This window comes from Pungitius pungitius, chromosome 14 (assembly GCF_949316345.1).
Source record: "Pungitius pungitius chromosome 14, fPunPun2.1, whole genome shotgun sequence".
In the NCBI taxonomy this organism is placed as follows: Eukaryota; Metazoa; Chordata; class Actinopteri; order Perciformes; family Gasterosteidae; genus Pungitius; species Pungitius pungitius.
In genome coordinates, this window is record NC_084913.1 from 10,439,332 (window position 1) to 10,455,876 (window position 16,545).

The 16,545-nt window shown below is 45.3% G+C and overlaps 1 protein-coding gene across 2 annotated transcripts in view; it reads right to left on the reverse strand.

Annotated features, from left to right (window-relative positions):
• The window catches only part of dph6 (diphthamine biosynthesis 6), a 57,653-nt gene extending 41,489 nt beyond the window's left edge, over positions 1-16,164 (reverse strand). For both annotated transcript variants that reach the window (XM_037486083.2, XM_037486082.2), the window contains exons 1-5: positions 16,021-16,164; positions 15,488-15,579; positions 13,580-13,764; positions 1,481-1,554; positions 462-580 (exon numbers count right to left, since the gene is read on the reverse strand). In XM_037486083.2, the coding sequence (XP_037341980.2) occupies positions 462-580; positions 1,481-1,554; positions 13,580-13,764; positions 15,488-15,579; positions 16,021-16,052 (502 nt within the window). In that variant the 5' untranslated portion in view covers positions 16,053-16,164. The remainder of the gene's footprint in view (positions 1-461; positions 581-1,480; positions 1,555-13,579; positions 13,765-15,487; positions 15,580-16,020) is intronic.
• Between the last annotated feature and the right edge of the window lie 381 nt (positions 16,165-16,545).

Below are 16,545 nucleotides of genomic sequence, written 5' to 3' on the forward strand. Positions count from 1 at the left end.
GGACCATGTATTCTGAACTACGCACAAGCGGAGAACGCAGCGCTCCTCTCACACGAGGAGGACGTGTGTCGCTTATTGACAGCTTGCATGAACGTGAGGGGCAATCACCTGTGATCATTTCTCTACTGCTAGGCCTCCCCCCCTCCCTCCCTCCACTGCGCGCTTGCCTTCCACCTCCTCCCTCCGTACGTCTTATCTTTTCAGATTGTTCTCTGCTTCAATACCTCCGCCGCTGGCACAAGTCTCAACACAGCTGCTACGCAACAGATTAATGATTAGGGCATTACTCTGCTTGTGTCTCTTCTTCTTTCTGGTTACACGCCCCCCTTTTCTCCTCCTCCCATCCCTCACTTATCCAAATTCTGTTCCCTTTTTCTCCGTGCCAGACACCACTTAACCAACATGCCACTTTTGGGGAAAGTTAAAAGAGAGTTCAAAAAAGTGTGAGACACAAAACTCACCGAAGGCAGCAACTTTGATGAGGACGGCATGGAGGTCAGATGATATCATCTCGGAGAGCAGGGACTCTTGATCTCGGCGCCACAGGTAGGCCAGGGGCTGCAAGCCGAGCCGCAAACATCTGGGGAACAGGCGAACGAGCGGGGAGAGAGAGAGTGAGAGAGAGAGAGAGAGAGAGAGAGCAGTAGGTCGTGGACGGAGAGAGAAATGCAAAGCAGGTAATATTGAATATTTCCCGGCGCAGAACAACTTCAAAGCAAACAGGGCCTGGAAACCTTCCTCCATTTGCGGGAAGGCTGCCACCCTGATAGCGCCACACAACATGCTCCCACCCGCCGCCCGTGTCAGTGTTTTTATTCAAAGACAAAAAGAACTACCTTTGTAAGCTTGTCTGTTGGATAAAATAGTGTGAAGCAACACATCCACACCAAGTAATTGCACTTAAAACATTTGCACATTAATGTTAATCGCTCAAGCAATGTGCGAGATGTGTATGCACCTCGTATGTAATGAGGGGAAATACACTGAGTGCAGTATTTGTGTATAAGACGATACTGCAGCTTTTGTGCTGCGACGAGTCCAGTCCGTCTAGGTTTAAAACGAGAGAACAGAGAGACAAAAGAGGGCACGGGAAAACAGAGAGAGGAAGAATAAACCGAGAAAGAGAAAGGAGAGCAGAGTTAAAAGGACAAGGACACCGTCTCCTTCTTCCTCGCAAGTAACTCGGTTGTGTTTCACCCGTAATAGCAAAGCACTCTTGATATCTCAACAAAATCGCACAACTATTAGTTGAAATCCTAGCTCCATAAAAACAGAGCTGCACCATGAAAACCAAAGCTGTCTAAATAAATAAATGGCATAAATAGAACTCGGTGTGGATGTGTTTGGAACACAAGGCGACTGTAGAGGATGTGATCTTTTCCTCCTCGTGCGTCACACGAGTTCAGAGGCCTGAGCTGTGTGTGCGTGCACTTAACTTGGCGAATGTGTTCCGTGAATGTGCGTTTTGTGTTTGACTTACACATTTTCCACACGGACCCTCTGGTAATCGGACAGAATGGCCCCTACAGACACTGCCTCGACACCCTCCTTTTCCTGTGGGGGAGACGTGGGGGGAATAGAAGGAGGAAAGTTAAACCGCACCGATTTTTTCTCGCAACCTTCCATTATACGGCTCGTGCAACGCGATATGATGTCACCGTCCCATGTGGCCAAACCCTCTTTGCTCACCCTACAATGGCCTCCAAAAGTGTTATCTGAACAAAACTACGGAAAACACATGTAAACACACACGCGCGCGCGCACACACACACACACGGACAGACTGAAAAAAACAAAAAAAGCAGATTCCTGACGGCTATTTCCTTTCATCTGGCCGCAATCCTGTGGGGATGTTTACCCGCTGGTCGTATCAAGGCCTTTGGGTTCCAGCCCATATCCCCTGGAGGGTTGCGTACATGGCCCCTGTGAGCGAACGTGTGTTTTTATGCGTACATGTGGGTGTGCGACCTGAGGCCGAGCCCCGACTGGAGGCGGCTCCTGGAGCTTATCAGCAGTCTGGTGTGCGCAGGAAATGAGTGTGTACCAGAGAAGCACTGTGTCCCTGAGTGGCATGTATCCTTAATATTGCTGAGGGGACACGAGGGGTCTAAATGCTTTTCCTATTCCAGAATACAGAGAGACAACTGTGCACTTTGAGAGACACTCGCACTCGAAGACTTCAACCTTCCCTCACGAGCACAGGCCTGATTCGCTGTGACACAAACAAAAACACACAAATAAGAGAGCATACATCAACATACTTGCCCAACCCCCCCCTTCCCTAGCTCCGTGCCCCTCTACTACAGACACACACCTGCAGATTCATTAGAACATTACACAGGCTGTAATTAGAATGAGAGGCAAGGGTAGGAGCAGTGGAGGGATGCACAAGCCTCCAGTAAATTACCTTGTAGCCATTATCAATTTCCCTGGCTACTGGTCCTTAAGATAACCCCCCCCCCTCCCAACCCCTCCTTCTCCCCGTGGTCCCTTCCTGCAATTTTTCTCTGCCTGATAAACATGCTGATTAAAGCGAACAGCGTGTAAACCTTTGATACTTTCCTAAATGAAATCCATGCCCTGCCTGGGGCCCGACGCCTCGCTGCAACGCACTGTGCCTCACGCACACACACACTCACACACACAGCTGTAGGCGTGCCAGCTAATCAGATAAATGATGTGCTCCATGAGTGTGTGTGTGTGGTGTTTACGATGCAGCAGAGGATGTGAGGTATAAGGCTGGAGTTAAACACGCACAGACAACCACACCACCCGAAACTCTTTGACCTAAAGTTAAACACCGGGACATCTCAAGATCTCGGGATTCAGCACTCAGGTTTTAATATCTCTCCCCGTGTCCGACGTCGGAACATACATTACATTCAATCGCAGCGGCCCGTGACAGTAATTAAGTCGGACTGATAACATTTCAGCCCAGCGCAGAGCGGAGCGGGCCGCAGGCGGTGTCATGTAATTCTAGGTAAGCCTCAGGGCCGGCACTCTATTCTAATACAATGATAACCTTATCCCTAAATACAACTGTCACTTCCTAAAGAGCCATATTAGGACGGTAAAGAGCGGGATAAGGAGAGACCGAGAGAAGGAGGAAAAGCGATGCAAACATTGAAGCGTTGAAGGAGCGCGACTACGTCAACGCTAATTTGGTGCCTCGGCTTTAAACTTGGCAGGATCAGACTTGGCTTGACGAAATAACAAGAGCACCAGAGCAACGGCAAACAACATCCTCACCTTGTGTTTCCGGATCCTTTTCCCTCCGCCGCTCACTGGAAGCAGACCGTTGCAGGCACTCGGGCCTTTAAAGTTCAACTCGGCTGGGTTAAGTGGCTCCTGTCTTCACAGTACACCTTATAGTACTCTCAGGGGAGATTCTAGATAGTTTTAGCAAAACGTTTTTGGAAAGTGATCATTTTTGGATGTGGTTATGCTTTTGTTGCAATTATAGCCAGCACCAGAAGAAGAAGAAATGAGGAGGCAGCTAATGCTAACAATGGGTTAGAAATGAGTAATTCTTATGAATATGAATATTTGTATATAATGGCGTATTCACATTTTATCATTTTTTTGGATTATACGGTAGGTGAAAGAATGTATGACATGGTTTATAGTGGGTATACATGACAAAGAGGACAGGGTATGAAGCACAGTATAATAATGAATAATAATAAAATCTAAATGAGAGCTAAGACAATGTTTTGACTACGTTAAAGATAAGTTGCGGGTAAGAAGCTAACCTACCGATGAATCAAGGTGGAGGCCATCACATGTTCACGACTCCTGTGACCCGCAAAGCCACTTTTCTTTCTTCATGACTGTTGGCACAAGATCGAGAGAAAAAGCTCCCCGCCTGCCTCGATTCCATGTCACTTTTTCTTTTTTTTCAACACCTAATGACCCGAGCTCATTAAAGGAAGCCTCACCTGATCCAGAAGCTGAGGCACTGCATTAACTCATGCCCAAAGCGGGACTCATTTTGGCACGGCGTTGTGCAACAGTGCGACCCCGCAGCAGACCCGTCAGAGGCAGACTAAACAAAGGCCGGCCTGGCTTCCCCTGTCCTCTCCAGCAGGCAGAAAAGCTATTAATGAGGATCTATGGCCCAGAGCGATGGAAGCCCTCAGTCCCCCCAGCCATGTCCATCAGGGTACTTAGCCCCATGCAGTCATTAACTTCTGTTACTAATTGTCAAATTCATTAAACTAATCCTTCCCCCACATCCGGATGTCTCCCGTGGAAAATGGATGGAGAGGACTGAGTTATTAAGATGTCAGCTGTGGGGAAGATTAAGGCCAGCAGACATGCTCCACAAAGAAACGATATGGCCATTAAACTCCATATTAAGGTAGTGTGTGTGTGGTATACTTTGTAATTATATATACATCAATCTCAGGGAGGGAGTAAAAGAGTGGCTCAAATGTATTCACAGTCACAGACATGCCTTCAGTCAAGATATGCATCTGCCCCAAAGATACATCCACGAAAATCATAAAGCACAGAATTGGGCCTGAGAATGGGTCTATTGCACAGCTCTCAGCTTACAGGTACTTAAGCGTGCCACACATTCAGTCTGAGTGGTATTCACCGTTCAAAACCATTAACAGCAACCAAGGCAATTAGAAAGCCATGAAATATTTAAAATTCAATATTCATATTCACATAGAACACACCAGAACCCTCATTAGCTCTCTCTCAATAGCTGTCACAATGAGGTCTTAATTATACACCCTAACAATACAAAGCTCCATTTTGCGAAATAGTGGGTTCCCAAAATGCCTGCTTTAGCTCGTTCTGACAACTAGGAAGCCAGCTTCGGCAGATCTAGGTATTTACAGACACGAGGCCATTCATTTCCAATTGATAAGACTCTTTTTAATGGAGACCAGAGGTGTTGACATGTACTTTCTGTAAATCACTGCCTCGTGTATGGAACATGCCTTTGTGCCGTGGCAGGGAGGCCAAAGACAAAGAAGAGAAATTAATTAAAGTGGTTTGAATGACAGTTTGCTCAAGGGCACCGGGGCACCATCACGAGCTCTCCACTGCCGTGTCCGCATTGTGAGGTTGACACTCCCACAGCCCCCCCCCCCCCTTCTCTCCGGCACGGCTCTTTCCTCTCCATCCCTCTCCTTCAGGATCCATCAAGTAAGTGAATGGACGCGACATGGTTTTAATGTTCTCCCCATTAGATCAGCTCTGGGCCGGTTGTAATGTAATGGAATTGTTCTCCCCTGCTCCCCTACACGGTGGCAACGCGGAGAAGCGGGGTTAGACCTTGTTGTAGTAGCTCAAGTAGATGTGGTACAGGGGATAGGGGCCAGCTAGGGTCAAGCGATTGTGTTTAATGTAATGCAGACATGGTCCCGGGGCGTGTTGGCCTGTCCTGACAACTCAGACATGCCCAACTGACAGGAGGCTTAGTGTGAGCTTAGTAGGAGGAGACACCGGTTATTTGTTTCAAATCACCTTCCTCATTTACATTCTGCACGGTAACACTCACAAGGTGACTCGTGGAGTTGGTGGACGAGTGATGGGAAGTGGCAGAGGTGAACACGAGGTGCATTTTGGACTGATTGTAATGTTTTAAGTTACACCCAATGCTTACGAGATGATACGTGGCTTATATACACTGAGGCGGCAACACGGCGTACCAATTCGGATCCATCAAAATAAAGAAACAAATTGACATGCGGGCTTAGCGAATATCTTAGCAAAACAAACACCGGCCTAAACCGTGTTCTAAAAGGCTTTCAGAGACATTCCCTTTGGTAGATTGGTGGGGCTGTCGGCTTGAAGCAGCTGCTGAAAGACGGGCTCCTTCTTTGTGCTCGCGGATGGGCTGAGATGACTCAGCGCGGATCAGTCCTCGGCCGAACACAGCGCTGGAATAAGAAAAACAACCCTGCACACAAAGCCAGCTGAAAACCCAGAGCGGCTCTTGATAGGATGTAGGTCAGAGTTACACGTTGGGGAGGGAGGAAGCAGAACAGGGCCAACGTGTGGCCCTTCGCTAAGGCACCGATGCAGGTGTGACCAAAGGATGCATCACGAGACTCTGACGCTTAGCAGGCGTTAGCACGTGACAGGCCAGTTTGCACTCACTTGGGTCCAGAAGAAAAAAAAATTAAATTCATGGAGGTACACCACTGCAGCTCTTCATGCCGGGTTTGTTTTTGTACAATTCCCAGCCTGAAGATCTCTCTCACACACACACACACACACACACACACACACACTCTCTCTCTTTAGTCTCGAATAGTGATTAATTTACAATGACCGAGCTGTTTTCAGCGATAGAGGCCGAGCATAAATATGCCATGCTGCGCAGCTGGAAAACGTAGAAATTCATCAGGGTTAAAAAGTAGTAGAGATTAACGTTCCACGAGTTTCCTCTCAGATATATTTGTGGTTACGTAAACACGGGCCCAGCCAGTCGTCAGGCAGGGAGGTAGAGGGCCTCGGCCAAAGCAAGCACAAAGCCCTAGTTTCAGCAGGCCAAGGACAAGGAGGCTTTCCATATCTACGCGAATGGAAAACCAAACCTTAGGAAGCAGGGGGGAGACATAAGGTTGTTTATCGATGTACTGCATGTCCATGAATACTCGCAATTCAAGCAGAAACATTTACTAATCACTGGCTCTTAATAAATGCAATATTCTAACTCAAACACTTGTATGTGTTGTGTCTATTGGATTTTGAAGACATCATGTAACTTTGCCCAAACATTCACCCTCTCCCCACTAAAAGGATAAGTTGTTCTAATTAACACGGAAGACTTCTACTCATACTACAGGGTGTGAATACAAAGTCATAATCCCAGCTCTGTCATAGCAACATTCCCCACTTGGCTGAGTGTTTGAGCTTCTGAGACAGGAAGCTGCTTCCAGAAAGCAAGTGAGAGAATCAAAGAGGGAGTCTCATGCCACAGAGAGGTAAACTATGTCAGTCGCGTTTCATGGTCCATAACAACCACCTAGTCCACAGGGTGCATGCGCGCACATGTATTGACGTCCATATATATATATACACACACACACAGTCAAGAACTGGCCTACAAACACACACACTCACACACACGCACACTCCAAATGTAAATGTTTTTCTGGTGAGGTCAGGTTCCAGGCTCTTGGCATCTTGGCTCTCCTGTCCTCTATCCTCCATAGCTCCAAAAGACATCACCCCCTCCAAACCGCCCCCTTCCCTCCCCAGGGAGCGACTGGGGGAAAATATTGCAGTGATGCTGGTTTAACCCACTCTCCAGACTCCAGACAGTGTTATTCTACGGCGGGTTATGACTGCGGGAGGTGAAGGGGCCTTCCACAAGTATTTCTTGAGGGGAATGGTTCAGAAAACAATACATAAAAGGCCTATTAATTTTGAAGTAGATGATTGGCAGGGAGTTGAAAGACCTACTACTGCTCCTCAGCCGTCTGTTCTGAGGCCGACTGTCAGACCTGACTGTTAGTACTGATGACGAGTTTCTACGGTTTCATGAGGAGTCCAACCTCGGCGGTGACGAGCCGGAGAATCTTTTACACTCTTTCATGTGGCTACAAAGTAAGTAAAACTGGAATCCAAACGGAGGAAGATAATTTGCCTGTATAGGTCATGCAAATCTATCTTCATACTTTCAGATCACATGAAAGTCTCAGCGTTAACGGAAAGAAACGGATCTCTAATGATGACGACTTGTTTAGAAAGGAAAAAGAAATAAATCAAATTTGGTCAGCGAGGCTTAGAAAATGATAAAAATATTTCCCTTGATTATTAATATGAACAATGAAACAAAAGATACTCGTTATCTTCTTTCTATAATGACGTATCTCCATGAATGCATTGGAAAGCATATTAGCTGATATTTTAAAATGCAATTAATGGCTAAATACCTCTAGCATCAAAATAATGTCAAAAAAAGACCCCACACACACACACGCACACACATTCTTCAATGGAACAATGATCAACCAAGCAGTAGTGGTTCATGCCCTTGGCAAGGCGAGATAAGACTATCAGCTTCCATCATCGCTAAACAAGATTGAGCAAAGTACATTAAGCAGAAAAATACAAACAAATTACAAAGGCTTGAGGCTAGGCTCTTTATCTAATGTTTGTGGGGGACTGTTAGCGGCAGTTGGAGGGAAATGGGCCTGCGTCTAATAGATCCTGTCCCACCACTTCCACACGGCCAGCAAACAATACACAGCGCCATTATCTCAGCGCTAATGCTATCCTTCCTCGTGTGCAAAACAAGCCTGCAATCTCAACTTCACTGCCGCCGCGTCGGCCGACATAAATACGAGACGCCTCAGACCCGAAGGAAAAGATAACAATGGCTATCACCCACGACACAGAGAGACAGCTGGTCCGAGGGATCTCTACGGGCTCCTGCTGAAATACATCCTCCAGTACGACGCTCTAAACTCCCGCTGAAAATGTAATGACAAATCCATCGGTTTCAGACAACCTCTTAAGCTACTTCCAACAACACCATTTAGATGCCCCGTCTGCACCACAAACCGGCTGCAGCACGCCTGCGTCTATTGATCTGATCTCACAAACCCTTGCTGTGACCCCCAGAGGTCATGATTTATGTATTAAGCAGCTTTTTAAAGTAATCCATTTTCCTGTTGAATCCCCTGATGTACATCTAGTGCTGCACCATGCTGGTAATCAGAGAAAGGCTCCGTGTTTGATTTTGACCCCCCCCCCTCCATAGTTGGCACCCCTCCGCATAGACTTGTCTCACAACATCTCAGCTCCCTAATCAATACCACAGAGCTCCCAGTTCAACTGGAGATCCCTCCGCCTGCCAGCCTTCCCTCCTCATCTCCTCTCCTCTCCTCCCCTCCACTCCCTCGATCCCTCTCCGTTCCAACCCTCGCAGCAGGATGCCCCTCCATCAGGGCACTCGCAACAACACAGTGCCGGGCTTCTGAAGGGTCCGGATAAAAGTGCGACGACAACACAGGGGAGACAGAGACGCGAGTGGATGGAAGGGAGGAGGAGCGAGGAAGAGGGAAGAATGAAAAGGAAAGTTTGGACTTGTGGACAGGCTGCCTCGATCTCAGAGGGGCCCACTCTTGTCTGCTGATGTCAACAAAGGAGCGGCAGTAGAGACAAGGGATGAGAGGGGAGCGTTTGTGTGTCTAATAAAAGTCAGGAGAATCAGGGAATGGGGGGGGGGGGAGCTGGAGTTTAAGAAAAGAATTATCTCAAAACAAGGTGTTTTAACAGACACCAATAGAAGGGGGATGATTCATCTACAAAGGCCAAAGGTCTCATTGAACCTAGAATAATTTTCCCAGACATCTCCAAGCAAAAAAAAAAAAAAATGGTTTGGTAAAAAGGGGAAGTTGTGTGTTAACTGTCCCATGATATCAGTCAACAAAAAAGAAAGGAGCGGGTTTTCTGAAAAGTCGAACGCATTATGGGATAAGAAATTAGAACTGAAGTTAACATTTTGTTCTCAAAGACGGGCCTCGGCACGACAGAGATGTCCCAGTGCCGCTAATTAGAGCAGGCAGAAAGGGCCGTGTGCGTGGATATCATCTATTGTTCCTCATCACTCTAATGAGCTTCAATGTCTTTGTCTTCATTCATCAGCTCAAAGGTTGCACAGTTGCTGCATGGAGTCACTATCTTTTCATGTATTATCTATTACTACATCAAGTGAATAAAACATCTTCTCAGAACTCGACGCCATCCGTGCCCTATGCCCTGTGCTACTTTCGGATCACATTTTTAGTTTTATATGCCGTAAAGTATCATAACATTTTGAAAAGTACTACTGATACGCACTAACATCTACCTGCGTGCAACATCGACGTGAACAGTGAGCGCACTTCTTTCCCCTGAAAAGTGTTGAAAGAAGGCAAACTGGGGCAAAAAGAGAGGCAGAGGTGTGTAAGGAGAACAGAGATAGTCCTGTTATCATGTAACAGAGGCCCGATTGGACCTGACCTTGAACACACAAGTGTGCGAGCACACACACACGCACGCACACACAGGAGCAGGGTCACGGGGCATAAAGAGCCACTGTGTCAGGTCACAGAGCACAGAGAGAAGGATAAAGGACTTGAGGGATGTGATATGACTAATATGAGGGGTTTTGCAGGCCTTCGGGGGAACTGGCGTTGCAGCCAGGGGTGAATGACACTGCTGATCTGTATCACACATCAGAGCAGATCACAGCAGGAGAGCGCAGCCCAACCACACACATGAAGTACGGACACGGCCGATGAAATCCAATTTCTAAATTCATGAAACAAGGACACTTCAAAACGATTAACTATTAAATATGAAACTCCACATCAAGATGTTATTATTTTGTTATGTGCATATTCCCGGTTGCCTTTGAGGACCCAATCACTTCACCAATTCTATAAAAAATATACCTTTAATGCAATAGCAGTGCAAAAGTGAAACCACCCCCCCCCACCGCTGACAAAACTGTTATTTCTCTCCCTCAAAGAGCGGGTTCAAAGATCAGCACCTAGCAGGATGGGATGGGGTGTGCTGTGGCTTGCATGTCTATCAGGTTACACACTTCAAAGACACAGCCAGCGATGAGAGCAAAGGGGCCAAGGATAGGGCCACATTGTCATTCTGCCATTATAACTACTGCCAGGGGACGGGCGGCTCATTTCTTCTATGATAATTGGGCTTTTTTTTTTCCTCCATCAACAATAGTTCAGAAGAATATGATATCTTCCTTTGAATCTTTTGAACGTCTCCAAACGTCGCCAAAGAGTAGGGACTGTGGTCTTTGGTGGAGCGTTCTTTGGTCTCTCAGCTTCTGGGAACGATCCATAGATGGCACTGTTGGCTCATGCTACGGCTCGGCAGCCAGCACCGCAAACGAGGAGGTGGGAAGAAGCAACACTTGAAACTCATCAACTCTGGATCCGAGAAAAAAAATCTTTTCATCTATGCGCAAGTGTCATTTGCCAAATATAATCTTGTAACTTCTAATTAATTCAAACTGCTAGAAAGAATCTTTCAAAATATAACACTTTCTAAACATCCATTTTTTCATTTTTTTCATGCTAAAACTGTTTTTTCCAGTGAGGCAGATTTAACAGCTCATTATCAAAAGACATGTTTCTTATCTTTTGCCCCCTCCCCCATCTATAATTTTCTTCACTTGTCAACAACACCACAAACTTTATGGAGGGAAAGAAACTCCCAGATAACCAGGTACTGAACACAGCTGACTCAGACCACAATCCATTACTTTTAAAGAGGGTATTTGAGGTGCTTTGACACCCATTGTGGTGCAAATGGTGCATGTGAATAAACTTACCAATTAGTCTGAATGCTTATAAAAAAAAAGCAACTTCATAGAGCAGCGACGTGAAATTTGATAAATGTTATTCTCTATGGTTGACATCACTCAGCGGGAGAAGAGAGAGAGAGAGAGAGAGAGAGAGAGAAAGAGAGAGGAAGCCTGTTGTTTACGGTGCCGGTCTGTGGATGATGGTGAGAGGGGCAAACAGGGAGACGACTGAGGGTCTGCTAGCCTGCGAGGGCCCCATGGGAGTCCCACTGCCCTGATCTATGGCCCGCCTGACTGGTGAGGTCAGACCAGAGAAGTCCTGGAAACCGCAAATTAGCAGTCCTTTGCAATTAGAAACCTGACCACAGGCAGATACGGCGTGTTGCATCACCTACCAGATAGATTTCAACTATTTGACTACGAATACTTATGGTGGCCTAAGAAACACAAATTGGGCGGGAATTGTTACTGCGTATATGGTCAAAAGAGAGAGCTTCCTCGTGTAGCTGCATGTGTACAGCGTGCGATCTATGCGACGGAAAAACGCTAAATGCCCCGAGGCAGGCTGGCTGGCCCGAGCCACCCAGGTGGCGTGCGGACTTGCAGGGGCCCTGGAGCAGCCCTAAGCTCTGGATGAACATGTCTCTACACAGACCTAACCATGCAACCCCCCACACCCCTCTCTCTCATTCAAACCATAACAGCCTTGAATCCACCGTCCCATAAGAAGCTCTTAAATTTTGATGAAATGAGAGGTTGTGCGGGGCTATGGAGGGGGGGAAAGGTGTTGCACGGGATCAATCCCACACCACGTTTGGGCTGACAGCAGCAACAGCTGTTGGAGTGTGCGTCCAGGTAGTTCTCTCGTGGCTGCAGGCGGTCAGGTAGGTAGGCAGTGTTACACACACACACACACACACACACAGCATTTGCCTCAAACCTGTCAGTCAGCTACGCCCGTCCCATCAGACCACCGGGGTCCACATAATATGGCTTCAAATGAATTTTTTTTTCAACATCCGGGCAAAAGTGGTATTTGATGAAATATTGATTTAGTGATTCATTTTTGCATGTGATCTTCTGTAAAGCAAGATCAAAACTAATCTAATGGAATTTTTTCGTCCTGTGAAGCCAGTTGTTGAAGGGCACCTCTCTCCAATTTCACGCATACAACTTTTATTCATTGATACAACATGCCCACTATTTCCCAAAGTAAGATGAAGAGAAAAGATACTCTACTCGAGGCATACTAACTAAGACGGACGGAAAGCACTAACGGAGCTTTTTAATCTGCTGAGCAGCCTGGCTGCACTTTACAATCGGCGCTAAGAACTGTTTGTGCACAGCACGCCAGATGAAACTAGACAAGCTGGGTCTCTCTGAGACTGTGCTGATGGCCTACAAAGTGACTCGGAATCCACAGAGAATGACTTGTAAAACATCTCAACAGTGTGACATATGTCACGAACCTTAGCAGAGATGAAAAGTTTACTAGTGCTCTGAGAGCTTGTTCACTAAAAAGCAGTCAAGCATACAGCGTGTCAGTGGTGGCGAGGAGTCAAAACGATGACTGTAGTATATGCACCGTGCAGCATTTCCATGAGGGATTTGTATTATGACGTACCATTACACTATACCGAATAAGACTGCTTCATGTTTCTTTACTATGTGAAGACTCTTATATTGTGAAAATAGATTTGATTTTTTTGTTCCAGATTAATTAATTTTTGATTTGTTCATTTTGATTTTAATGTTACAAAACAAACTCGATAAATGAAGGATATTCACATTTGTAAATGTGTGCACATATAATACCTCTCAAATTTATATTATACATAGATGAGAAAGAAAATGATTATACTGTGTCTGCTCAATAAAAAAAAATCCAAGAAAATAAAAGGCTAGTAAAGAAACTGAAATATGGGATTATGAGGGGCTACGACCATTTGAGTGCAGTGTTAAGCAGTTAGCTTACTAGTGGGGCACTTACATGTAGTAACATGCACGCACAGCTGTACCGGCTATGTACACATGCAAAACAAAAAGTTTTAAAGATAGATAGATAGATATTCTGCTTAATCCTTTTATGTTCAATACAAAGCACTTTTTTCATGTTTGTACTTCACATTGGAATGCTACAAATAGATGTATGCATAAATACAATATCATTCATTTTGTTGGATGTAGTAGCTGTTACTGAAGTATCAATCATTCACTTATCATTTGGCATTAGTTTTAAGAGGATAAAATTGTACATTTCTCCCGAATGGTGGAAGTAAAAAGGCCTACTTTGACGAGGCGCAGCAGCTCATACAGATCCTCCACCTCATCCCCCTCCGTCACGCTGTAGTTTCTGCTGGTGTTCAGGCTAGAGCCCTGGATCGTGCGTCTATACAGGGGCAGCTCCATGACTTCCGCATACAGTTCTATGGCGTGGTGGCCCACTGTCTGGTACATGTAGCTGTCCAACTCATCTGTGTCAATGAGGAAAATATATTTAGTCCAGTTTGTCATAAGGCACGAGTCTGACAGTAATAAGCAGTATGTGATGTTACAATCATTTGAAATAGTGGCTTGATCAAACCCTTCTTAATAAATAAACTGGATTTATTTGGATGATATTTACAATTAATTCGCTGATTAAAAGAGTACCTTAAGTCAATTTAAAGTAGACTCCTGAGCTGTTAAAATGAAATACTTGAATGGTTACATTAAGATCCATAATCAATAAATAAAAAATATTATTATAGTTATTAAATTCACTTTATCCTTACACAGTACACAGTAATAAAGAATATTCATAACATATTTGTTGGCATGCTCAGGCATGGAACCAACCCTTCTACCGGATAGTGTACACAGAGTTGTACAGTACTTTGACTGTGTTAGGGTGTGCTAAAATGCAGCTGGCTGGCCCAGATAGCCCGGCTAGCCTGTGTAGATCATAAACCCCTGCAGGGTATCTACACTCACCGGCCACTTTATTAGGTACCCCATGCTAGTAACGGGTTGGACCCCCTTTTGCCTTCAGAACTGCCTCAATTCTTCGTGGCATAGATTCAACAAGGTGCTGGAAGCATTCCTCAGGGAGTTTGGTCCATATTGACATGATGGCATCACACAGTTGCCGCAGATTTGTCGGCTGCACATCCATGATGCGAATCTCCCGTTCCACCACATCCCAAAGATGCTCTATTGGATTGAGATCTGGTGATTGTGGAGGCCATTTGAGTACAGCGAACTCATTGTCATGTTCAAGAAACCAGTCTGAGATGATTCCAGCTTTATGACATGGCGCATTATCCTGCTGAAAGTAGCCATCAGAAGTTGGGTACATTTTCGTCATAAAGGGATGGACATGGTCAGCAACAATACTCAGGTAGGCTGTGGCGTTGCAACGATGCTCAATTGGTACCAAGGGGCCCAAAGAGTGCCAAGAAAATATTCCCCACACCATGACACCACCACCACCAGCCTGAACCGTTGATACAAGGCAGGATGGATCCATGCTTTCATGTTGTAGACGCCAAATTCTGACCCTACCATCCGAATGTCGCAGCAGAAATCGAGACTCATCAGACCAGGCAACGTTTTTCCAATCTTCTATTGTCCAATTTCGATGAGCTTGTGCAAATTGTAGCCTCAGTTTCCTGTTCTTAGCTGAAAGGAGTGGCACCCGGTGTGGTCTTCTGCTGCTGTAGCCCATCTGCCTCAAAGTTGGACGTACTGTGCGTTCAGAGATGCTCTTATGCCCACCTTGGTTGTAACGGGTGGTTATTTGAGTCACTGTTGCCCTTCTATCAGCTCGAACCAGTCTGGCCATTCTTCTCTGACCTCAGGCATCAACAAGGCATTTCCGCCCACAGAACTGCCGCTCACTGGATGTTTTTTCTTTTTCGGACCATTCTCTGTAAACCCTAGAGATGGTTGTGCGTGAAAATCCCAGTAGATTAGCAGTTTCTGAAATACTCAGACCAGCCCTTCTGGCACCAACAATCATGCCACGTTCAAAGTCACTCAAATCACCTTTCTTCCCCATACTGATGCTCGGTTTGAACTGCAGGAGATTGTCTTGACAATGTCTACATGCCTAAATGCACTGAGTTGCCGCCATGTGATTGGCTGCTTAGAAATGAATTGTTAACGAGCAGTTGGAAAGGTGTACCTAATAAAGTGGCCGGTGAGTGTATACTTCACCTGTGAGTGCAGGACGCAGGTTGGCCAGAGCTACGATCCGGTGCCCAGCCGCAACACACTGCATCATGTTGTAGCAGCTGTCCTTGCCTCCACTGGAACACACCATGAGAAATGGGAACTGAAGTAAAACTGTGTAATTAAGATGCACACCGATGCCTTATCGGGGGTATGCGGCTGGTGAGCTGGGAATGTGATTGGGCAGCATAAATATTCAGTGATGAAGCACCTGTTTATGGCCACACGTACTATACCGAGAATGCTCTGTTCCTTACAATGATGAAAGTTAGCAACTAATGTGTGCTACCTTTGAAACGTTAGTGGTTGTCAACACCCCTTTGGTACATAACTTTGGATTGTGATATTTTCTTGCATGAATTTGAACAAAGTTACAGGCGAAATACAACAGTTACAACGCATGGGAACAAGCAACCGTTTGTTGACAGCAATACATTTGAGATGTGGCTTTTGCTTTGCTAGCAAAAACAAATCTAAGACAGAATTGTTAGAAAGTTAAAGCAAAGACAGACGATTACCTTATTAACGCGACTACTTTCATATTCAACATTTTTTTCTCAACCGATTAATGGCATAAAACGTATCAGCTGTAATGGTACTAAACGTGATAACTGCGCTTAGCAACTGATGGATATACACAACATGTGAGAGCTTGACTTCCGGGTTACTGAAGGACCCTTTTCTTTTCCAAGCTGTCCTATATTTGCCTGATAGAAAATCGGTCCTCTTCAATTCCTCTCATCAAATTCAATTTACATATAATATATGTAATATAAAGAAATATATAAATCGTATTGTCATTGTTGTCACCATTACAATTATAAATAAAAAATATCAAGAGGACTTGTAATTTATTTAAATTTCATATGTCTAGAGTCATATCAAGAAGCATCAAAATGCAAACTCACTCTTTTTACCTGTAATATTATAAAAACACATTTTTGTGATTTTATTCTTTCAATTGTGGTTTTTGGACATTTCATGATCATGTTAAATGTTATAACTGTTATAAGTGTTATAACTGTCGGCCCTCGTAAACTTAC